Source organism: Apium graveolens, chromosome 8, assembly GCF_009905375.1.
Source record: "Apium graveolens cultivar Ventura chromosome 8, ASM990537v1, whole genome shotgun sequence".
Lineage (NCBI taxonomy): Eukaryota > Viridiplantae > Streptophyta > Magnoliopsida > Apiales > Apiaceae > Apium > Apium graveolens.
Genome location: NC_133654.1, coordinates 20435766 through 20460367, shown reverse-complemented (window position 1 = coordinate 20460367; position 24602 = coordinate 20435766). Strand labels below are relative to the sequence as shown.

At 34.9% G+C, this 24602-nt stretch overlaps 2 protein-coding genes across 4 annotated transcripts; both read left to right on the top strand.

Moving 5' to 3' along the window:
* Positions 1 to 4183: 4183 nt before the first annotated feature.
* On the top strand, positions 4184 to 5908 carry LOC141679360 (protein FAR1-RELATED SEQUENCE 5-like). Its single transcript, XM_074485861.1, has one exon. It carries the CDS (start codon positions 4184 to 4186, stop codon positions 5906 to 5908), a length of 1725 nt encoding a protein of 574 aa, XP_074341962.1.
* A 7838-nt stretch (positions 5909 to 13746) lies between these two features.
* On the top strand, positions 13747 to 24401 carry LOC141679081 (serine--tRNA ligase, cytoplasmic-like). 3 transcript variants are annotated; one of them, XM_074485566.1, is made up of 7 exons: positions 13750 to 14087; positions 14210 to 14279; positions 19679 to 19841; positions 20139 to 20242; positions 20377 to 20560; positions 21966 to 22210; positions 23919 to 24401. In XM_074485566.1, the coding sequence occupies exons 4-6, from the start codon at positions 20166 to 20168 to the stop codon at positions 22164 to 22166; spliced, it is 462 nt and encodes a 153-aa protein (XP_074341667.1). In that variant the 5' UTR covers positions 13750 to 14087; positions 14210 to 14279; positions 19679 to 19841; positions 20139 to 20165; the 3' UTR covers positions 22167 to 22210; positions 23919 to 24401. The 3 variants fall into 3 exon arrangements, 2 of the variants coding, with proteins under 2 accessions (XP_074341667.1, XP_074341666.1); XM_074485565.1 differs by having other exon boundaries at positions 23721 to 24401; XR_012558024.1 differs by having other exon boundaries at positions 13747 to 14087; positions 20377 to 21018; positions 21966 to 24401.
* The last annotated feature ends 201 nt before the right edge of the window (positions 24402 to 24602 follow it).

Below are 24602 nucleotides of genomic sequence, written 5' to 3'. Positions count from 1 at the left end.
AATAAATTTATGTAATTTAGCTCATATTCAAAAGTATTAATTGTTAAAAAAATTAATATTAATATATTTATAAAAAAGGCCAAATAGCCTATATTCGCTTGTAATAAACTTCATACGTAACTTCAAAAAAAAACTTCATAGTTAATAGTACCAGTATTCTAAAAGTTGTTGCTTAATTGAGATTAATCGACAATTAATCACTGTTCAATAAAAATTGAATTGATTAAGCGAAAATCGGGTCAAAAATCATTTTTTACGAAAATCGGTCAGAAATCGGAGAAAAACGGTAAAAAAATCGAGTTCTTTAGTCAAAAATCGGCTTTACTGGCAATTTTTTTAAAAAATATTTAGAAAATAAAAAAATATAAATTTGTAAAAATATTAAGAAAAATAATAATCTCGTATACATATTTATTTTTAAATGATTAAATAATAAACATTATTAATTTTTCATCAGATTGGCCTTATTTCATAAGTTGGACTTTAAGAATTATATTTACTTTAATAATATTTCATATTTCATATTTATTTATATAAATATTTATAAAAATTACATTTATAATCAAAAAAGTAAAATTAATTTTTATAAGTAAAAATAATATTATATTAGTTCTGATTAATGACCCCATTAATGATACAATTAATCATTCCGATTAATTTTCGATTGCTCAATTAATACCCTGGGCACCGACTAAGTCCGATTTCCTGTTTTTTACAACACACTTGTTACAAAAATAAATAAACTTAATAATTCGGCGCGTCGAACCAAAGTATACAGTGTATCATTAAATTAACAATTTGGCAACGGAAGTATATAACTGAAGGTGGAGCAAAAAAAATCGAATTAAAATTGAGACTGAAATAAAATCGGAGAAAATTAAAAAAAAATGAACTGGATAAAATCAAACTAAATCGAAACCGAAAAATAAAAAAATCTAACATATATATCCTCCACTCTTTAACATCGTCTGGGCATCTACTTAGGGATGGTCATCGGGTTATTTCGGGGTCGGAGAGTACTATCCCCGCCCCGTCGTCTCCGATCCCCGAACCAAAAATTGATCTCCGAACCCGCCCCGATCCCAGAACGGGGATTATTTTACTCTCTGTTCTCCGCCCCAAACAGGGAACAGGGATCCCCGCTGGGATTCGGGGAATTTCTTTTTCTTTTTTTATTTAATAAAAATTAAATTTTTAAATAATAATTTTTAATAAAAATTTACATAGGAATCATAATATATAGATTTTTTTTAAAATTTAATATTAAAATTTAACCTTAATTTTAATTAATATTTATTTATATTATAATAATACATATAATAATATTATTATAATAAAATAATATTACGATAAGTAAATTTAAATCATTTAGGAGATAAGAAATTGAAAATAATATTATATTCTATATATTTCAATATTTATTTGAGATATTTATATATAAACAATATTATTTTTATTAAAAATACGATTCGGGGTCGGGGATAGGGGCGGGGGAACACTAATCCCCGCCCCCACCCGATCCCCGAATTTTTTACACATATATTCCCGATTCCCGCTTCGTACCCGAAAAAATTCCAGATTTCCCGTCCTGTTCGGGGCGGGGATCGGATCGGGATCAGATGGGGGGAAATACTCATCCCTGCATTCTACTGCTGAATTAAAAAAAATTAGCAGGTAACAAGCTCCGGGTAATGCATAAATTGCAGAAATGGTGATGGTCTACCCCATTCTTACTATTTATGTTGAACTCGCACTGTTAGTATTAATTATTATTTCCGAATTACTCGTATTAATTTGTCTCGTTTGTACATTATTTTTTATTTTTATATATATTGATTTGTAAACAAAATTGAGATCATTATCCTGAATCAATTCAAATTTTTTAAACAGAATTTAAATTCGAGCCGACGATTGTTATTTTTAAATTTTAGAAATCAAAAATATATAGTTGTGATTCCGTTTTTTTAGAAACCCAGCACAACCGACTCATGTTTTCTTCGTTACGACTGTAGTATCTAACTATATATACTCCAAACACAGACACGCGCATACAATTATACCAATCCTAAAACCCTCCTGTCGGAAGAAAAACAAATCCTAAAACTCTAATTCCCCAACCTTGGCGCCTTTGTCTCCCTAACTCCCAGTCGTACGTGAATCCGACACTTTGTTTAATCTATTACAACCATATTGTGTATTTATTAAGTTATTTTGTCTTTTTTCGATCTTCTTATATATGTTTAGGGTAAAATTCCACGGTCACGGTTGGCTCCACGTGTTGGGAGCCAACAGAAAAAGACTTCCGCAATGAAACAGTGCGGAAGAATTTTTATAATTATTTAATAATATGTGCTTTAAATGTGTTTCTGATTTAATATATTTATAATTTAAAACAAAAATAATATTTATATTTTAAAACAATTATGTTATTTTTTAAAAATAAAGTACTTAATAAAATTTAAGAAATAGATTTATATTAAATTAAATATTGAATAAAATTTAAAATAAAAAAAGAACCACTTACCTTACTTACCATCATATTAGTTCGAGGGACGTATACCCGGGTTTTAAATTTGAATTTATAGTTTTAAATTTGAATTTATAGTTTTAAAAAATATAAAAATCAAACATAAAACTATAAATTCAAATTTATTTATCATCAAATTTAATAATGGAGATTTAAATGTTGAAGATAACATGAAACATTCAATATTAGAAATTTCAAATGAAATGATACAACTTACTAATAGACATTGTACTCCATTAATACTTATCAAGTGCTTAATATATGTTCTCAACAAAATAATATTTATTTATTTATTCACATACCTATATATTATAAAAAAACAAATTAAAATTAAGTATTATATGTTTAGACAATTTTTTTAAATATTTAATGTATTATTTTCAAAAAATAAGGCAAAATATACAATAATAATCAAAAAACTAATAATTTTTTGATATAAAAAATTTATGTAATATTGACAAGTAACATGAATGTTATTATGAATTTTAAAATTTTTTTACTAATTATTTTCTTCACCAAAAAAAAACAAAAAATAAACAATTATCAAAACTGCTTCCGCAATAAATCATAGCGTAAGCTTTTGCTTCCGCAATGAATCATTGCGGAAGTAACTAATGTTTTGACAATTTCTGCGCGTTTTAGCGCGTGGGTTGGCTGAAGCATTAAATACACCTTCCGCATTGAATCATTGCGGAAGTGTGCATTAAATTTACCTTACCAGCTTCGTTTTTTGCTTTATAAACTCAATTTCACCATTTTTCTCTATCATTTTTCAATTTGGAGCCAAAAAGAGGTAAGTTTTTTTTACTATGGCATCTCATTTATTTAATTATTCAAGTTCATCTAGTGAGCATGACGATTTTGATTATTTTATACCCGTTGGGAAAAATCCGGTTTATCGTAAACTTATTGTAGATGATGTTAATGAATTGATAGATGTTTATCATTATATATGTAAAAAAAATTTGGATATGGATGATGATGATATTGAGTATATGGAAAAAAAGAATATGGATGATGATGATATTGAGTATATGGAAAAAGAGAAATATCATAAAAAAGAAGAGGGAGATTTTAAGGGAAAAGGAAAAATGAATGATGATGATTTTTGTAGAAGAGAAACTGAATATAAGTGATGATGATGATGATGAAAATGATGATATGAGTTTTGACAAAAAAGGATACGGTTTTTCAAAATCAAATATGAATAGTGTTGTGCCTTGCGTTGGTATGTTTTTTAACACTTTGGATGAAGCCGAAAAATTTTATAGAGATTATGGTAGAAGTATTGGATTTGAGATTATTATTAGGAGTACTCATAGACATTCACGGGATAATGGTATCTCCTCTCGTTTGTATATTTGTCGTAAGGGTGGAAGACTAGGTTCTAGTACGAAATTGGATGTTGATGATGAAAGAAAGGAAAAAAGAAGGATTAGAGATGTAATTCCGAGAACAAATTGTAGTGCTCGAATGTGTGTCACTCATAGAGTTAAAAATGATAAATAGGAAGTAACTTTGGTTAAATTAGAGCATGATCATGATATGGTAACCTCGGATAAAGTACAATTCATGCAAAGGTCCAAAAATATAGATCCGGTTACCTGAGCATTGCTTGAGTTATTTGATAAATCGGGCATTGAAACCGCTAAAGCGATGAGATTTCTTGGTGAAACATGGGGTGGTGTGGAAAAACTTGGATTTTCTAATCAAGATATTCGTAACGTAATTCATGATATTCGACGACGGGTGTTCGATTCCGGTGATGCGGGGAGTGGGATGGCATTGCTACGACAATTGAAAGAAAAAAGTTTTGGAAACTTTTTCTATCGAGTTGATTTGGATGAAGAAAATAGAGTTAGAGGTTTGGTTTGGGTTGATCATCGATCATTGAACGCATACACGAATTTTGGAGATGTTATTTCATTTGACTCCACATATAGGACCAATAGGTATTGTATGCCGTTTATACCAATAACCGGGGTCAATCACCATTACCAAAATATCTTGTTCGGGTTTGCACTAATGCGGGATGAGACGGAGATTTCATATAAATGGGTTTTGAAGACATGGTTGGAAGCCGTCAGAAACAAACCTCCCCTCACTATTATTACGGATCAAGATATAGCATTGGGAAATGCTATTGCCGAGATTTTTCCGGATACCAAGCACATATTATGTTCGTGGCACATAAGTAATAAATTTCCCGAAAAATTGTCGGCTTTGTACACACAATATCCGGAATTTAAAGGGGATTTTAATGATTGTTTGTACAAGTCGTTGTCACCCACGGAATTTGTTGGTAAGTGGGAGGTTTTGGTTGATAAGTATGGACTCGAGGATCATGTTTGGCTAAATGATATGTATGCCATAAAAGATAAATGGATTCGTGCTTACACAAAACAACATTTCTCCGCCGGTATGACCACCACCTCAAGAAGCGAGTCCATGAATTCATTTTTTGACGAGTATGTGAAAGCTTCAACCAGGTTGAAAGAACTCATTGAGAATTCACAAAAGGCTTTGGAAACACAAATTCTTAATGAGGTTAAAGCCGACTACGAGACCGAGTATAAGGAAAGGAGATTGATATTTAATTCCCCCTTGGAAAATCATGTTTCTTCTATTTACACAAAAGAAATGTTTAGGCAATTTCAAAATGAGCTTAGAAAAAGCACATCTTATGTGGTAAATAGTTGCAAAGATGGTTCCAATTACATGTGGAAGTTGTATTTAGTTGAGAAGTATAATGTGCCGGAGAATCTTAGAAGAAGGTATCGGGTAATGGTTTCTTTGGAAGGAAATATTGATTGTGAATGTAAAAAATTTGAACATTCCGGGATGCTTTGCAAACATATCCTACGCTATCTTGACAAGAAACAAAAAACTATGATACCAACATTTTTTATCAAATCAAGATGGACGGCGAGCGCAAATAAAATTGATGGTTTTTCGCCTTATAATCCTCCCGTTCTTGTTGATGTTGGTGATTCAACAACGGCAAGGTATAGTGCTTTGTGTAAATCTTTTCAAGGTTTGGGTGCTCTTGGAAGTTGTTCAAATTCACGATACAATTACGTCATGGATTTGATTGAGAAAGGAAAATGTTACGTGATTGAAAAGTTTCGTGAAGAAGAAAATTATTCAAGAATGGAGGAGGAGTTCCAAGTTTACGATGAACATGATCCAATATTCAATCCTCCAATGTCACAAACAAAGGGAAGAAAGAAGGATTCGGCAAGGTATAAAAGTGGAATTGAGACGTCAACAACAAAGAAAAATTCAGGAAGGTCTAAAAGTGGTATTGAGACGTCAACTGAAAAAATCCGTTATTGCGGTTTTTGTGGTGTGGCCGGACATGATTTAGTAGTATATGTTTGATTACTATTCAGGCTGTTCTCGTCAAAGCGGCGAAATATAGGCATTCTTTTTTATACTATTCTTGTAGTTCTGCTTCTTGCTCTAAAAATGCATAAAGACTTGGAAAGAAAATAGGAGGCATTGTCTTAAAAATCCAAATAGAAATTTTAAATGATTTAATTTTATTTGAATATAGAAATTTAAATTAATGAAATGTAATATTTGAATTTGGAATGTCATATTTGAATTTGGCTTTTAAATATTATTTGGTATGTATTGGAGCTATAATTTACTTTTTTTCTAAGTACAAATTTTAAAAAATTAATAGCTGAAAAAACAGGGGAGTAATGCCTACTTCCGCAATGATTCATTGCGGAATGCCTTTCCTTCCGCAATGATTCATTGCGGAAGGTCCCCTGTTTCCCCTGTTTTCCCTATTTTTCCTTAGCTTCGAATTTTTAAGAAATTAATTCAATTTTAAATTTTTAAAAAAATTAAAATTAAATGGAAAAAGTCAGAAATGGTGAAAAAAAATTAGTGACAATATTTTTTGATAATTTCAGTCTCTCCTCTAATTTTTGATTATTTTTTAATAAAAGTCCATTTTTATATTTTTTCTTTATTTTTAATTCAAATTAATACAATTAAAGGAAAAAAATCAAAAAAAAAAGAAAAATGGTGAAAAACAATTTGTGACACTATTTTTTGATAATTTCAGTGTCTCCTCTAATTTTTGATTAATTTTTTAGAAAAGTCCATTTTTTTATTTTTTTTCTTTATTTTTAATTCGAATTAATACATATTATTAAAGGAAAAAAATAAAAAAAAAGGAAAAAAGTCAGAAATTGTGAAAAACAATTAGTGACACTATTTTTTGATAATTCCAGCGTCTCCTCTAATTTTTGATTAATTTTTAAGAAAAGTCCATTTTTTTATTTTTTCTTTATTTTTAATTCGAATTATTACATATTATTCAAGGAAACAATCAAAATAAAATGGAAAAAAATGAGAAATGGTGAAAAAAATACAGAAATTATTGTTTAAAATTTTCAGTGTTCCAGGCATTTTTTGCAATAATTGTAAGAGTTTTTATTATTTAATTCGAATTTATTCATATGTAGTGACCAAATTATAAAAAAATAAAACAAGGTGACCAAAGTGTGATTTTTGCAGAAGTTTCAAGCTTCCGCAATGATTCATTGCGGATGAGACTTGCTTCCTCAATGATTCATTGCGGAAGGGTACTGAAACCTGCAGACTGCAGGTTTTGCTGTTTCTGCAGCCTGCAGTTTTCTGCAATTCCTAGTTTTCCTGTCCCTGTTTCTACGCTACAAACTCAAGAATAAAAATACATAACCATTCCAACAAATCAAACACCAATCCAAATTAACCAATCCAACAAATCAAACACCAATCCTCATCGAAAATGATAAACATTCTAACCATTTATTCTAACATTCAAAAGCTAACCAAATCAAAAATCCAAACCAAATCCAAATCAAAAATGCAACTCAAATCCATACGAACAATTTAACCATTCTAAATAAGTTCATACCAACATGAACAATCGAAAAACTACTACAAGAACCAACATAAGTATACAAATACAAGTCCAATAAATCTTCTAAATTCAAGAAATAAATCATAAACCCAAATTTCTTTGGGTCAATCCCCATGCTGAAAGATGACGAGCACGCCCCCTACGCAATTCCCAAGTAATGCGATAACGAAATGTCTCTACATCATCATATGGATGCCAGACAGCGTGCTCCAATCTAATCCCATTAAGAATGGCATCCACATACTTGCATACATAGACGCCGCAGTCAACTCCAGTATCTTGCTTCGGCCGAGCCGTAACTTTAGCCATCTTCATGAATTTCTTTGTAAATCTCTGGGGGTCCAAGTAATTTAGCCAGCACGGGAGGACTTTCTCCTACAATTTCAAATAATTAGTAACAAATATGAAATAATTAAGCATGAATTCTTTTCTATAAGTCTTTATTATGCATTTTATCCTAAATATGCAAATAATAAATCAAATTAAGGTCTAAAAGACATGAATTCTTTTATATAAGTCTTTATTATGCATTCTATCCTAAATATGCAAATAATAAATCAAATTAAGGTCTAAAAGACATGAATTCTTTTCTATAAGTCTTTATTATGCATTTTATCCTAAATATGCAAATAATAAATCAAATTAAGGTCTAAAAGACATGAATTATTTTCTATAAGTCTTTATTATGCATTTTATCCTAAATATGCAAATAATAAATAAAATTAAGGGCTAAAAGACATGAATTCTTTTCTATAAGTCTTTATTATGCATTTTATCCTAAATATGCAAATAATAAATCAAATTAAGGTCTAAAAGACATGAATTCTTTTCTATAAGTCTTTATTATGCATTTTATCCTAAATATGCAAATAATAAATCAAATTAAGGTCTAAAAGACATGAATTCTTTTCTATAAGTCTTTATTATGTATTTTATCCTAAATATGCAAATAATAAATCAAATTAAGGTCTAAAAGACATGAATTCTTTTCTATAAGTCTTTATTATGCATTTTATCCTAAATATGCAAATAATAAATCAAATTAAGGTCTAAAAGACATGAATTCTTTTCTATAAGTCTTTATTATGCATTTTATCCTAAATATGCAAATAATAAATCAAATTAAGGGCTAAAAGACATGAATTCTTTTCTATAAGTCTTTATTATGCATTTTATCCTAAATAAGTATAAACTCTTTTTATAAGTCTAAATATGCAAAGATTAGAGGTTACCATGAAGTAATACTGAACGGAGTAAAGCATCTTGAAATTACAGAAGGGCCCATCCTAACGAAGTAGATCAACTAATAGAACTTTCATCTTGTTCAGGTCCACAATAAACAAGATCCAATGACCTCCAGTGCATGTAGGAAATAAAGCATAATCACATAACTGGATATCTGGCCCTTGAAATTGCCTATGGTAGGTCTTAAAGAAGTCAATATGTTCAGCAAGCTCCTCTCCTGTCTTCTTGTATGGATCCATCTGTAAAATAGACGTCAGTAACAACATAATTCAAGAAATAATAGACATTTGTAATTAAAGAGAGGTAAGTATTAGATGTTAGTACATTCAGATTTGTGCTAACATGCTTTGTCTGGAACATGAGGAAATTAGGAGCAATGAAAAACCTCTTTGCCGGCGAATGTAGATCCCCGTTTTGCCACATATACCTTTCTCGAATCCTTACCAACTCCATATAAGCATTGACAACATCATCCTCTAATTCATTCCCGGGTGTTAGGGTCTGCACTTGCTTCTTACTGAGGAACATGGTAATATCTGTGTGCCTTTCAAAAACATATGGCAGATCACCAGCCCACCAATGTGTAAAAATCCAGTCGATCTTTTGGTTCTTAATTGGCCTAGTCAAATCACCCCGTCTGTCCTCACCACCGCGCCTCTCCTTATCTTTATAAAAGTCTCCACTTCTGTCGATCTGCAAATACATGTCAAAACAATGAACACATGTAACATGGGTACCTAAATATGTCAAAATGCATTAATTCTTTTAAATTGTACCTCGAATATGGAGGCTAACTTAACAGGAACACTTGTAACATTACCACGAAAATCAAAAAATCCTCGTGTAACAGGAGTACCACTAGCAAGCTGTAATTAAATCAACAAACATCATGCAACCATTCAAGAGTAGTTATACATGATGAATTTTAACTCAACACTGAGAAATAAATGATACATCCATATCAACAAGATGAAAAATAATCGGGAGAGATGGTGTAGCAGAAGCACGTGTAGCACTATCAATCTGCAGTAAATATGAATCAGCAAAACAATTTAGTCCCATATAAGAAATACTAACTAAGTGGTGGTTGTGATTAAATATACTGATTAGTACCTGAACGCCGGGAGGATGAGTGACAGGAGTGGTCAGCTGTGTCAGAGGAGTACCAGTCTCAACCTCCTAAAATAATAAAATATAATAATCACACACAATGCACACAATGCACAAATGCAGTTTTAAAGAACCAAATTAATACACTACCTCAACACCGACTGGAACAGAGGTAGAAATGGGAGAGGATGTTGGAGGTGGAACAAATGTAGGAGGGGTAGCGGATGTAGGAGGTGGAACAGATGTGGGAGGGGGAGCCGATGTATGAGGGGTCTGCTGAGAGGGAGGAGGTGTTGTACTACCGACAGGATGGGTAGTATGAACATCAACAGTCTCACCCTACAATAACATGTTAATACATATCAATGCATTATTTAAGAAGAGAGTACCATATCAATGCATTATTTAAGAAATTTATCAAGGAGTACCTGGCGTAAGCGTTTCTGGGAGACATGAAGTGGGTCCTCGGAAGACTGTGCATCACTAGTCTCAGCCTGCGGTAACATTTACAACATTTCAATATATTATCAATTGTAAACAAGTTTATTGTGAAATTTCTGACAAATAAATAATACTACCTCGCGTGCACGTTTATGAGATACAGTGCCATGATCAGGTCTTTTAAAGGAGGGTCTATCAACCAAATGACCCCTCCACTCGGTCATGACTCGATCATATCGAGTCAAAAAATCAGGAATCGCCTCATAAAACCAGTCTCCAACATCATGACTGTGTACCACCTGAGCCAACCTCATAGCACTCTCCAACTAAAATATAAAAAAATGATAAATAATTAGGCATTTTATTCCTAAAAATTCAAGATTTAATCAATCCAAGGGGTAAAATGCATTAATTTTTTTTTTAAGTCCTAAATATGAAATAATTAGGCATTTTATTCCTAAAAATGCAAGATTTAACCAATTCAAGGGGTAAAATGCATTAATTCTTTTTTTAAGTCCTAAATATGAAATTATTAGGCATTTTATTCCTAAAAATGCAAGATTTAATCAATTTAAGGGGTAAAATTGCAAGAGTTAAGGAAGAGTTATAAAATATACCGCATCAACCATATTCTGTTGGTTATACCAATCACGAGGCCGTATCTTAGTGGCATGCTCAGCTACAAACGGTGCTATCTTCAATTTACTCACCCTCCTATACCAGTACATATACTCTGTCATCGGTACATAAGCCCCTTTTGTAATAATAGGCATACCCGTGTCAACAAAAGAATCCCACTCCAATATAAACTGTCTCAACAAAACAGTATGGTTATCCCGTTGCATATGGAACAACCTCTCCACACGTAGAAAACCGTGATCCACCGGCTCCTCAGGAATATGCTGCAGCATACCGAACTGTCTCGAAAACCCTGTCCGACATGACATACTCCACCATCTCAAAATGAATCATCGGTATGTGACCGAGTGCCGTATGCAACATATCCATCATGTTAGTATCATAATCATCGACACTATAATCAATCCTCCTATAAAACCTCCGATATGGCTGCCATGTCAACCAACTCATCTGAAAGCTATCAAAATCTCCCCGATAACCTCCTGTGTGATGGTGAGGGTTACTCCTCCTGTTAGCTACCGGTCTAGCCCACGCTGTAGCCCTCAGCAACACAAACCTCGTACGCGGTGCAATCTCCGGACGACCAGGCAATACCCTCTCCCAAGCCCACAACATCAACAACATAGCACGCCCGTTCAGACTGCCTGAAGACTTATGCACAGCCTTCGACAAACATCTATACAAGTAGCTCAGAACAGCAGCCCCCCAAGCATAATCGATAATATGATCAGTGTCCTGTATAAGCTGTAGATATCGAGGGTGCACCACATCCCGAGATGAGGTAGGAAATAATATACCTCCAATCAGTACAGAAGATATGCCCGGGTGTAAACTATAGGATCCTGCTGAAGAAACTCTGGACTCTGCTCCCCCTCTGGCCTAGAACCATATCTCGTGCGTAACTTGTGAAGAGTCACCCCGCCTCGACCATACATCTCAGCCCGCTCCTTCTCAGTCATCCTCAAATCCTCCCAGTTGGTCACCCAATACGGTTTCGGATTATCAAGCTCCGTATGGGTAACAACACGACCAATAATAGGCAGCCCCAAGATCATGTAAACATCCTCCAATGTAATGGTCATCTCACCGAATGTGAAGTGAAATAAGTTAGTCTCTGGCCTCCACCTCTCCACCAGTGCAGTGATCAAGCGAATATCATTCTGCGGAACAACCAAGGGGTTAACAAACACCCCGAAACCCCTGCCTGTAAGCTAATGTATCTGCTCCTCATCCAATACCCAGTTACCCATGTTAGCAGTCAACTGTCTAACATCGAGCGTCTCCCTCTCACCCCCATGCCATATAAGAGTACTAATGTGATCATCCTGCATGGTCAGCAATGATCGATCCATTGGCCCGCATTCCATATTCATTTTATCTGCAATTTTCAAAACAAGAATTATTTCAGTTTGATATTATAATGCACAAATAAGGGCAGAATAACAAGCAACTAAACAAATAACTGCACAAGCGACAAGCGAAACCAATTTATGGGTTCCAATTTATATAGAAATTCAAAACTTCTTATCAGCAATCTATCTACTCATCAGCATGGAAACATACAATTAAAACTAAAAAAAGTGAAAAGACGACAAGCGAAACCAATATAGGTCGAGATTCACTATAAGCATTTCCATTTCCAGATTCCGCATTAGACTGTGCAAACTAATATTAATTAAATGCACTACACTGCACAAGCTCAAATTATATGATCCAAAATGCAATTCTTATCAACGTACTTATAAGCACCAAAACATCCAACTAAAAATAAATTAACGAAAACACAATCATAACCTTAAATTTATTACTAAACCTTCCATTTTCAGGAACTACATTTCACCGCGCAATTCACTACAATTAACTAAACTTAAAAACTTCCCCCCTATATAAATTTAACCTAATTATTCGAATGAAATTCACAACTCAAAATTAAACCTAAACTAATTTCTCAACTAGTTTATTTGACCTAATTAATCATAACCATAATTGTTATAAAATCCAAAATTCAACCCAAATTCGAATTAAATCACCACAAATAATGAAGAACATAAAATTCGAACTAAAAAGAATCAAATCAACATATAATTCGAATTAAAAGCATAACATCAACATTTAATTCGAAATAATCCTAACCCTAATTGTTAAATAAACCTAAATTCGAATTAAATCACCAAAAAAATCAAGAACACAAAATTCGAACTAATAATCATCAAGTCAACATATAATTCGAAACAAATTTAAAAAAAATCAAGTACGTCATGTGTGTGTATAATTAAGAACAATCTTGTATGTGTTTATAGTCGTATATATACATACATCTCGTGTGTGTATACGGTGTGTATGTGTGTATACGGTGTGTGTGTGTATACGGTGAGAAAAACAAACCTCAGAAAATCGAGGAGGGAGAAGAATAATCAATCGCCTGAAAATAACCTTGAAATCGCCTGAAATCGGTGTGGTTGTGTGTGTTTTTAGTGTTTTAATCGAATGAAAACTGTTAACAGTCGCTGATTGGTTGTGTTTATCAGTTAACGACTTCCGCAATGATTCATTGCGGAAGTATTAATGGCAAAAGGGTAATTTCGATTTATCCGCAATAATTAATTGCGGAAGCCTCTTACCTTCCGCAATGATTCATTGCGGAAGTCAGGAGCCCTTACGCAATGAATCATTTTCATTGCGAAAATATGGGTTGGTTCCTAAATAGATCCCAGCCAACCATGGTTGGGGAAGGGCACCCATTTTAATTGCGGAAATATGGGTTGACTCCTAAATAGATCCCAGCCAATCATGGTTGGGGAAGGGCACCCATATGTTTATGTTTGAAGTTTACTCTTACATGTGAATATTCTTTATGATTTTTTGTATATATATTGCAAATGACCAGGTTTAGCTATACATTTCAATAGCTTCAGGTTTAGCTATACAATTCGATAGCTTCACCTATACAATACTGACTGACTAGACTAAGAAGAAACTTTAATGTTTCGTCTTTAATACTATAATATAATGATATATAGATATTTATAGGATGTGTTTTCTTTTCTTGATTGTGTTTTTTAGTGAAGGTATATAGAGAATATGTTGGGCATAAATCTCTTCCGGGTAGAGAAAGGGAACAACCCTGATGTTATCAGGGAATTGCAGCGTCGCAGGTTTAAAGATGCTCCCGTTGTTGATGAGGTCATTGCACTCAACCAAGAGGTCGGCCTGCATAAGTTCTCAATCTTGATTTTAGCTTTGTTTGAATATTGGTTTGGAATTCTTATAAGGTTTTGTGCATTGGGTGTTGACGTTTTATAAGGTTTTGTTATGTGGATGTGTAGGTCAATTTGAGCTGGATAATATACGTAAGGATTTCAACCAGATTAACAAGATAGTTGCAAAGCTCAAATTGTGAGTTTCTTTTTAATTATGTTCAAAATATAGAGATTGATATTTTTTCCCTTATGGATGCAGTTTCTTTTAAACATATTGATAGGCGCCTGAGTTCTGGATCGAGTTACGGGACCTTTTACAGTGAAGTCTTGGTCGATTCTTTCCCTTAAGGGGGTGTTATTCTTATTCTTCCTACCTCTCCCTATGTTTGCTTAATTGCAAAGAATAGGAAAATACTGAGAGCTCAGTTAGAGAGAGCTCACTGATCTCATTTGATATTTGATAAGGAATATTTTTCTCCCTTTTCTTATTTCTCAATGAACCTTTAAATACTTACAAGGAAAAAGCTAATAATCAACAGCTACTAGCAATAATTCTGCTTCTAACAAATAGCCTGAAAATCTGCATCAATTAGCAATAAATCTGCTACTTTTATGAAGCTAGAAATCTGTAATTAGCCCAACTAAAAATCTGCAATCAAACAGAGTCTTCTCCCATAATTCTAGCTTGCTTGTTTTGACTGCGTCTCTTGTAATAATGACGAAAAGGAACCACCTGGACACTTTGTTGTTGACCAGGTGTATTACTTGTAACATTACTCCTTTCCTCCAAAAAGCGTTTGACCTCAAGCGCGAATGTTGGATATTGTTTCTCAATAAGTTGAGCTGATTCCCATGACGCTTCAGAAGGAGATAAGCCATCCCAATGAATTAGAATATGATACTCTCCTGCAATAATCTTTTTGTCCAGTACAGCTTTTGGGCTTGGCAGAACTTCCCCTTGGTGAATATCTGGATACGTAGGTGATGTCTCATCAATAGATCCTTGAAATTTTTTTAAACAGGAGACATGAAAAACTGGATGTATTTTGACTGCTTGAGGAAGTTGAAGACGATAAGCTACAGTCCCAATTTTTGCTTGTATGGTAAATGGGCCATAATATCGAGGAGAGAGTTTTTTGTTCCTGTTAGACGCTAGAGATAGTTGCCGATAAGGTTGTAACTTCAGCAACACCAGATCACCGACTTCAAAGTGCACTTCTCTGTGAGATTTATCATAGTTATTCTTCATGATATCTTGAGCTTGCAATAGTCTATCACGAATTCCCGATACAATCTGGTCTCGAGTTTTGAGTTCCTTCTCCACAGCTTCCACTCGACTTAGCCCAGAACAATAATTTAGAAGGCGAGGTGGTGCTCTCCCATAAACGACTTCAAAAGGAGTTGTTTTCAGAGAAGAATGATAGCTAGTATTATAGCAATACTCAGCCCAAGAAATCCATTGCATCCACTTGCGGGGCTGATCACTGGTAAAACAGCGTAAGTAGACTTCAATGGTGCGATTAACGACTTCTGTTTGCCCGTCACTCTGTGGGTGATAGGCTGAACTAAAAGTTAACTTTGTTCCACTCAATTTGAAGAGTTCTGTCCAAAAGGAGCTTATAAAAATGACATCTCTATCACTCACAATTGTTTCTGGCAGGCCATGCAACTTGAATATATGATCGAAAAACATTTTTGCCACTGAGATTGCAGAATATGGGTGAGACATGGGAATAAAGTGCGCATACTTTGAAAAACGATCCACCACGACTAGCAAAACAGATTTCCCAAATGAAGGTGGCAAGGCATCAATGAAATCCATTGAAATATCAGCCCATACTTGCAAGGGAACTTGCAAAGGTTGTAGCAAACCAGCTGGTTGTAAATGCTCAGATTTGTTCTTTTGACAAATTGCACAACACCTGATGAAATCTTGGATATTTTTCTTCATTCCAGACCAATAAAAGTCAGATGCTATGCGAAATAGAGTCTTTTGGTATCCTTCGTGGCCTTGGTTATGCAGCGCTGAAATAACAACTTGGATGAGAGGGGAATTAGAATCCAAATATGCTCTCTTTTTGTAGAATATCAGTCCATTATTATATGACCATTGTGGTGGTAATTTTCCCAACTTGATATTGTTGATAATGGACTGCAATGGTTGGGTAGTTTCTACCTCCTCCATCAAGGCTTTGAAAAGTTCTAGTTGTGGCCCAGAAATTGCTGCAATCAGTCCGACATTGTCATCTCTTCGCGACAAGGCATCTGCCACTTGATTCTCCCTGCCTGCCTTATACTCCACTTGAAAATCGTAACCCAAGAGTTTGCTTATCCAGTGTTGTTGAGGGGATGTACTGATTCGTTGATCAAGTAGATACTTGAGACTGAAATGATCTGTACGGATTATGAATTTTCTTCCCCATAAATAAGGTCTCCAATGCCGAATAGCTTGTGAAAGCGCAATGAGTTCCTTTTCATAAGCCGGGAGCTTGATGTGTCGTTGAGCCATTGGTTTGCTGTAAAAGGCAATGGGTCTGCCTTCTTGTTGTAACACCGCCCCCATTCCATAATCAGAAGCATCACATTCAACAGAAAAGTCTTTTTCAAAATTGGGTAATGCCAATACCGGGGTCGTTGTCATGGCACGCTTTAAGTGTTCAAATGCAGCCATTGATTCTCTAGTCCAAGTGAAGGAGTTCTTCCGCAACATATTGGTTAAAGGTGCTGCAATCAAGCCATAATTATGTACGAACTTTCTGTAGTAACCGGTTAGGCCGAGGAATCCTCTAAGAGCTCGAATAGTTGTTGGTTTAGGCCATTGAGTCATAGCCTCAATCTTTTCAGCATCTGCCATCACTCCCTCTGCTGATATAATATGGCCGAGATAAGAGATCTTAGATTGAGCCAATGAGCATTTAGATTCCTTTAAAAACAACTCATTTTGTTGTAAGACAGAAAAAACCATTCGTAAATGGTTTAAATGGTCAGCCCATGTGCGGCTATAGACGAGTATGTCGTCGAAGAAAACAAGAACAAACTTACGAAGATAAGGCTGGAATACTTCATTCATTAAAGCTTGGAATGTAGAGGGCGCATTGGTAAGTCCAAATGGCAACACCAGAAACTCAAAATGCCCATGATGCGTCCGAAATGCTGTTTTCTCCACATCAGGTAGGTGCATGCGAACTTGGTGGTATCCAGATTTTAAATCCAGCTTTGAGAAGTATGTTGAGCCGTATAATTCTTCGAGAAGTTCATCAATGACTGGGATTGGGAATTTATCCTTAATTGTTTGAGCATTCAAGGCACGATAATCAACACAAAATCGCCACGAATTGTCCGCCTTCTTAACAAGCAAAACTGGAGAAGAATAAGGAGAATTGCTTGGTCTGATTATTCCCTGTTTTAGCATCTCTTCGCACTGCACTTCAATTTCTTCTTTCTGCATATGTGGGTAGCGGTAAGGTCTCACCACTACTGGGCCTGATCCGGGTTCCAATGATATTCTGTGATCACATGCACGAGGAGGGGGTAGACCAACTGGTGTCTTAAATATGCCATGAAATTCTGAGCACAATTGCTTCAAATTCAGCTCTCGTTCCGCTTCTAATTTCATAGTTGAGAGAGATGGTTCTGACTTTTGAGCGGGATCCATAAGACCATGCAACTCTACTTGTTTACCGTTCCAATTAAATTTCATCTTCATTGTTGCAAAATCCCAACATATTGGCCCCAATGTCTTGAGCCAATTGACACCTAATACAGCACCAAACCCACATAAAGGAAGTAAAAATAAATCAAAAGAAAATTTTTGATTACCCACTTGTATTGGAAGCTCTCTGCAAAATCCCGGGCTATTCAATTTCTCTCCATTTGCTACCATGACTCGAAGGTTTTCCTTGGGTTCAACTTTGATTTGAAGCTGATGCATTAGAGATTCGTTCACAAAACTATGAGTAGATCCTGAATCAATGAGGACCACCAAGGGGTGCCCATTTATGCTTCCCTCTACTTGCATCGTCTGATTGTTCAGTGTTCCTGAAATTGCGTGGAATGAGATTTTTGGGTCAGTTTCTGGTACACCTTCCTCGTCAAAACCTTCTAACCAAAACAACCGTTTACACTTGTGTCCAACTTCATATTGTTCATCACAGTTAAAACACAATCCCTTAGACCTGCGTTCCTCCATTTCTACTCGCGAGAGCCTTTTAATAAAAGGAGTTTTAGGACCTCCTGCACCATAAAAAGTGACATGACTTTTACGAGGTTGGGCAACATCTTCCTTCCCTTTTCCAGTACGCCGCTCATAAAGTCGGGCCAGGCTCATGGCTGTGGTCAAATCTGGTGGGTTGTGAAGCTCAACTTCAACTGCTATGGCTTCCCTCAAACCGCTAATGAATATCTCTTTCTCCTGTTCAGTGGTCAGAGATGTGGTTTGCGCAGAAAGTCTTTCAAATTGCCTCTGATATGCCTCAACTGTTTCTGTCTGTTTTAATTTAGATAGCTCTCCCAGTTTACTACTTCTGATTGGAGGCCCAAACCTCAAGTGACATTGGTTCTTGAAATCATCCCAAGATATATTTGGTCGATCTCTTTTTAGCTTCAGATACCACAATTGTGCATCTCCTTCAAGGTGGAACGAAGCCAGCACTACCTTGTCCTCTTCTATAGTCCTCTGATGGTGAAAAAAGTTATCACAGCAGCTTAGCCACACCAACGGATCAACAGTGCCATCATAACGAGGAAAATCTAGTTTTGTATATCTAGGCACGAAGTTGTTTCCATCTGTGTTGGTCTTGTCAGATTGATTTCTGGGTTCTCGAGGTGTTCGTTGGGAGCTTCCTCCAGTTGATTCTCGGTCATGTCCACGAGAATGCACGGTCTTCGCAAGTTGTTCCAGTTGAGCAGTCATGTGCTGATGTCTTGCTTGGTTGGCTGCTTGCTCTGATTTGTAGACATTAAGGAATTCCTCAAATTGTTGTTGCAAAGTGCGTTGTTCCCCCATAACTACTGGCTCTGATACCAATTTGATAGGCGCCTGAGTTCTGGATCGAGTTACGGGACCTTTTACAGTGAAGTCTTGGTCGATTCTTTCCCTTAAGGGGGTGTTATTCTTATTCTTCCTACCTCTCCCTATGTTTGCTTAATTGCAAAGAATAGGAAAATACTGAGAGCTCAGTTAGAGAGAGCTCACTGATCTCATTTGATATTTGATAAGGAATATTTTTCTCCCTTTTCTTATTTCTCAATGAACCTTTAAATACTTACAAGGAAAAAGCTAATAATCAACAGCTACTAGCAATAATTCTGCTTCTAACAAATAGCCTGAAAATCTGCATCAATTAGCAATAAATCTGCTACTTTTATGAAGCTAGAAATCTGTAATTAGCCCAACTAAAAATCTGCAATCAAACAGAGTCTTCTCCCATAATTCTAGCTTGCTTGTTTTGACTGCGTCTCTTGTAATAATGACGAAAAGGAACCACCTGGACACTTTGTTGTTGACCAGGTGTATTACTTGTAACACATATGTAATCTTTTTTCTGTGTTCTGATTTTGTGGATGTTACTGACTTTTAATATTACTTGGTTAAAGGAGGGTGAGGATGCAAGTGAAATTATTAAAAGCTTGAAGGCAAACAAGGATGCAATTGCAGTGAAAGAGGAAGAAGTTAAAAGATGCCCGTAAAGCTTTGTATTTGAAATTGAAGACAATTGGTAACCTTTTGCATGATACAGTCTCAATTAGCAACAACGAGGTATGTCAATTATCTGCACTCTCTGTATCAGGAAAATTCTATGTCATTTTTTCATAATTGTACAATTCTATAGGATGGTAATGCAATAATCCGATCGCTGGGTGAGACGCTTGGAGCAAAACCTAAAAAGTCATTATGCCCTTATTTAGTCATGACTCATGACAAAATAGTAACTATTACTCGGAGCCTATTATTTTAAGATGTATCAATGCTATTTGCATTTTATTACTAATTTCCCGTCTCTAAGTCAAGATCAACTGTACAATTAATCATACTTGCCTGCTTTTCTGTTTATAGGTTAGTGGCGAAGGAGACGACAAGTATATGATTGCAACAGCTGAGCAGCCACTTTCTGCTTATCACATAGATGACTGGTTTCATCCTTCTGATCTGCCAATAAGGTAAAAATAGTCTTCTCCAGACATGCACACACACAACATAGACATTTATGCTCGTACAATTACCCTTCACGTTCCTTGCTGCAAGTCAGAAAATTATAGTGCTTAAATTGTTCTGACATTTACTTATTTTGTAGATATGCTGGATATTCGGGTTGCTTTCGTACAGAAGCTGGTTCGCATGGTCGTGACACTCTTGGTATTTTCCGGAATCATAAGTTTGTTAAAGTGGAACAATTTTGCTTGACTAGTCCTGAAGGAAATGATTCCTGGGACATGTTTGAGGAAATGATTACAAACTGTGAAGAGTTCTACCAAATGGTACATTTTTTTTCTAGTCACATTTATGAAGTTGAAGTGTCCTCTTGTTCTATCTGTCATTTATATATTAACTTTTGGTTAGCTGCAAGTGCATTACTATCTAATTTATTTATCTGTGACTTATTTTTTTCGTTTTCCCATTGAATTTGTCAACTGTATGCGAAAGTTACAAGAGCATTGTACTGATTGTGGTATTGCTAAGTCCTGCTAATAGGGGGTTTTGATATTATTGCCTGATTAATATATTTCCAAAGAAACTCATTAAGTTTTATTCACAGATAAGAATTTCATACTGTATAGTGAATATTGAATCTGGTGCCTTAAACGAAGTGGCAGCAAAAAAATATGATTTATAAGCATGGTTCCCAGCATCCCAGATTTATAGGGAGCTTGTCTCGTGTTCAAATTGTACTGACTACCAATCCAGAGAATTAGAGATCAGATTTGTGCAAAAGAAGGTAGATTTTCTTTATCTTGTTTTCTATTGCAACAATGAATTTATTTTATGTATACATATAAGGTAAATAACAAAAGTACAGCCAAAGTGTAATTATTAGGGTTTTTACTATGAACCAAAAAATTAAAGAATTAGTATCCACAAGTTGATTTAAATGAAAAATCATTCCTTTGCCTTGGGTCAGTGGTTCAAATTGTAATGCAAAGAAGCTCCATATATGCAAAGCAACATAGAAGAGGGCTTTTCAAGATGGCTCTAAAGTTACATGATTTATGTCATTATACTGTTCTCTCTATTCGCTGGCAAGCTCAGATAATGAGAAAGGAATAGCAGCAAGATTTGTGTAGTTAACTGGTTTCCCCAAATTTTTTTATTTGTTGAAATGGAGCACATAGTACTCCTTAGGTGCCATGTGAGAAACGTCTCTTTTTTTTGTCTAGGTTTATTTCTTGATTTGAAACTTAGCACTTGTCTTCTCATTGATTCCAGGGGCGACAGCTCTTGAATGTATATCCAAAACTTATGGCAGTATTTAATTTGATTATTTAATAATCATTTTCCCGGTCAAGCTTCTAAGATCACCTATACTATGTATACAAAGACAAGATGGGATAATTTAAGTCCTCATTTAAATTTAGGATTGCCACAAGTATCAATTTTTTGTAAATAATTCATCAAAACTGTGCTGAGCAAAAATAATTGGTTTGTATCATTGGTTTGTTGATTGTTGCTTTTTGAACTTGTGGTTCGATTAGGAGTACTTTCTGTGGAAGGTATCCTTTCCCATTTTGTAGTTGTTGGTGAAATGGTAACTGCGCATATCTAAATACCTTTCAATTATTGGGTTGTAATTCTTTGAAATGCATTGTATGAGGTACATATTATATGCCTCAGTTCTGTGTTCTGGCTGCGGCTCTAACTAAAACACCATTTTTCCTTTTTCGGCAGAGCAATGATCAGAGAAAACAATACGTTCATATGTTGAATTGCACCCTTACAGCAACACAAAGGACAATGTGTTGCATTCTCGAGACTTACCAACGAGATGATGGAGTGGAAGTACCTGAGGTTCTGCGACCATACATGGGTGGGAAAACCTTCATTCCTTTCTTGGCAAAGGAACCAAGAGGGAAGAAATCAAAGGCATAACTTTATCTTATTGAACCATAAAGATTGGAAGGAAATACTGAAAGGTAATTATTATTTAAAGGGAATTAAACCATGAAGACTTTTTTTTTAGGTGTACCATGAAGACTTAAATATATATTTTTTATTGAAAATATTATACACGTATATAAATTGAATAATTGAATCCGGTTGTATTATTTAGTTTGGTTTTTAGCATAAAACTGAAACTGCAACTAAACCATTATTTTGGTTGGTTTTGGTTTCAGGAGTTCTATTTTTCAATTTTCAAGTTTTTATTCAATTTCATTTTTTTCATTATTTTTTTACCCGTCCCTGCATAAATGAGCCTATGCAAAGTTCTAAGAGAACCTTGCTTTCTAATGATTGAAAGAATCATATAATTTGCTCATGCGATTGAAATAACTGTAGAGCGTAGAGCTGGATTTGATCGAGCAAGCACCCCCCTGCTGCAGACTTAAGTGTGCAAATTTTTTTTTGGATCTGGACTTGAAGAGATATATAGTATCTCCATTAGTGTCTCAACTACTTGCAGAAATTGGTATTAGAACTTGTGGCACAAACGAATAACATCCTTTAAACTATTTGATACCATTTCTTGGTATTATATGTAGTGCAGAGATTTGCTCTACCGGAGGTTGCTATACAAAGATTGCTGGAATTTAAATTCTAGGGAAAGCAGCAAGTAAATTGGAAATTTATTTTGTCGTAAGGGCAGCACTTTTCTCGAATCCTATATACACATATAGCAGCAAGTAATCTCCTGCTTACATGTAGCAGCAACACTTTTCTCAAATCCTATATACACATATAGATGATGAAAAAGCAATAATCCTTCCATGATGTCTTCTACAATCTATAATATTTGCATATTATTAGGAATTAATCCTATGATATCTCAATCATAGTGAACTTAAATGTACCACTATAATCATTAAACTAATCCTTTAATGAAAACCAGCCAGGCATTTGGCCAGTAGAAGTGGAGCACTAGGCGGTAATTTTTTATTTATTTTTAGTTAAACACGCTCACACACCCACCCTTGACTAGATTCGAACATTCGACATCCCGCAAGAAAGCGAGCAAGGTATCTGACTGGTGCATCGTTTGACATTGCCTGGCCTGTATATACTAATGTGTCGAAAAGGTTCCCACTCAACAATTAGATGCAGCATCCCTCAACAATTGTATTTATATGTAAATTTATTTTCACTCAACTCGTGTTTCTACAGTGTGAAGATCAGCGTTGAGTTCCTTCTCTATCTCGTTGTAACCTTTTAACATTAGATCGTCCAGTTTCTTGAATAATCTAGGATGACGAGCCGGAAGAGAGTTTAATAGTGCAGCTATTTTTATGAAACTATGAACTTCTGTAAATGTTAAACCATCAGAAATTGCTTAGAATCTCGATTATCTAATTCAAATTACTATTTCCTGCTAGCTGTCGCTTTGGCTAAAAAATTGTTAATTGTATAGATGGCAGAGCAATTTAATCAGGATATATATCTTTCTGTCAAAATACCTTCTGGTATGTTTAGCATGATGTTTGATTTTAGGGTTGCTGGCTAAACGGATGCTGCTACGGATGAATTATAAATAACACTACGGAAACATGAAGAAAGACAGTGCCTTCTTCGTGGGATCAAGCTGCCCATTTTCTTTACAGTTCATATTATTTACCCAAATGATGTATTTTATTCTACATAGCATGATATTTTGTTTGTTAATTACACATATTAATTTTGAGTAACTAGGTTCTCCATCAATGCAAGCATCTGGTGCATCACGGAAGCTTCAGGTAGGTTGTCAGGGAAGTCAAGTTGAAGCTCAATCTAATGACGTTGAGGTATTGGATGATGATGTAACTGATAGAAGATCAATCTAATGACGTTGAGGTATTGGATGATGATGCAACTGATATTCAAATAAGAGGCTCTGATATCAAAACTACGAGCAAAACCTCGTGCAAAAACATTTCCTGCTCCAGAAAAGCTCAAGAGAGTATCTTCACCGATTGCTTCTGAGCACACAAGTCTTCAAATAAAACTCCGGAGGTCAAGAGGATCAAGAATCCATCACTACTAGTCTACTACGCTAGACTCTTCTATTATTGCTGCAAGTAAAAGAAGGTGGAGTTATTTCTCAACATTTAAAAAACTTGACAGTGGTGTAGTATAAGATTGTAATTTAAACTGCTCCTATATAATGTAATACAAATGCAGTCTTTTCAATTAATTTTCCTGGTTGCATTTAAGGTTCCAGATTGTTTTTAGAATCTTTTATTTCATCTAATCCTGTTACTCTGCATATTAATTTTCCAAGCAAGTACTGCGCCATTTGCAAACAGCCTCCGTTATGGCAGTTAATTCTTTGAAGAGCCTTTAAAGCAGAAGCTAGGATATCTGAATAAGCCATGAAGATCGAGATGATCAATGAAG

Bases quoted from the DNA above. Each gene is read 5' to 3' on its own strand.
- LOC141679360 (XM_074485861.1), top strand. From the start codon at position 4,184: ATGAGATTTCTTGGTGAAACATGGGGTGGTGTGGAAAAACTTGGATTT.
- LOC141679081 (XM_074485566.1), top strand. From the start codon at position 20,166: ATGATTGCAACAGCTGAGCAGCCACTTTCTGCTTATCACATAGATGAC. The intron at 20,243-20,376 runs GTAAAAATAGTC...CTTATTTTGTAG, and splicing joins CCTTCTGATCTGCCAATAAG to ATATGCTGGATATTCGGGTT. The intron at 20,561-21,965 runs GTACATTTTTTT...CTTTTTCGGCAG, and splicing joins GTGAAGAGTTCTACCAAATG to AGCAATGATCAGAGAAAACA.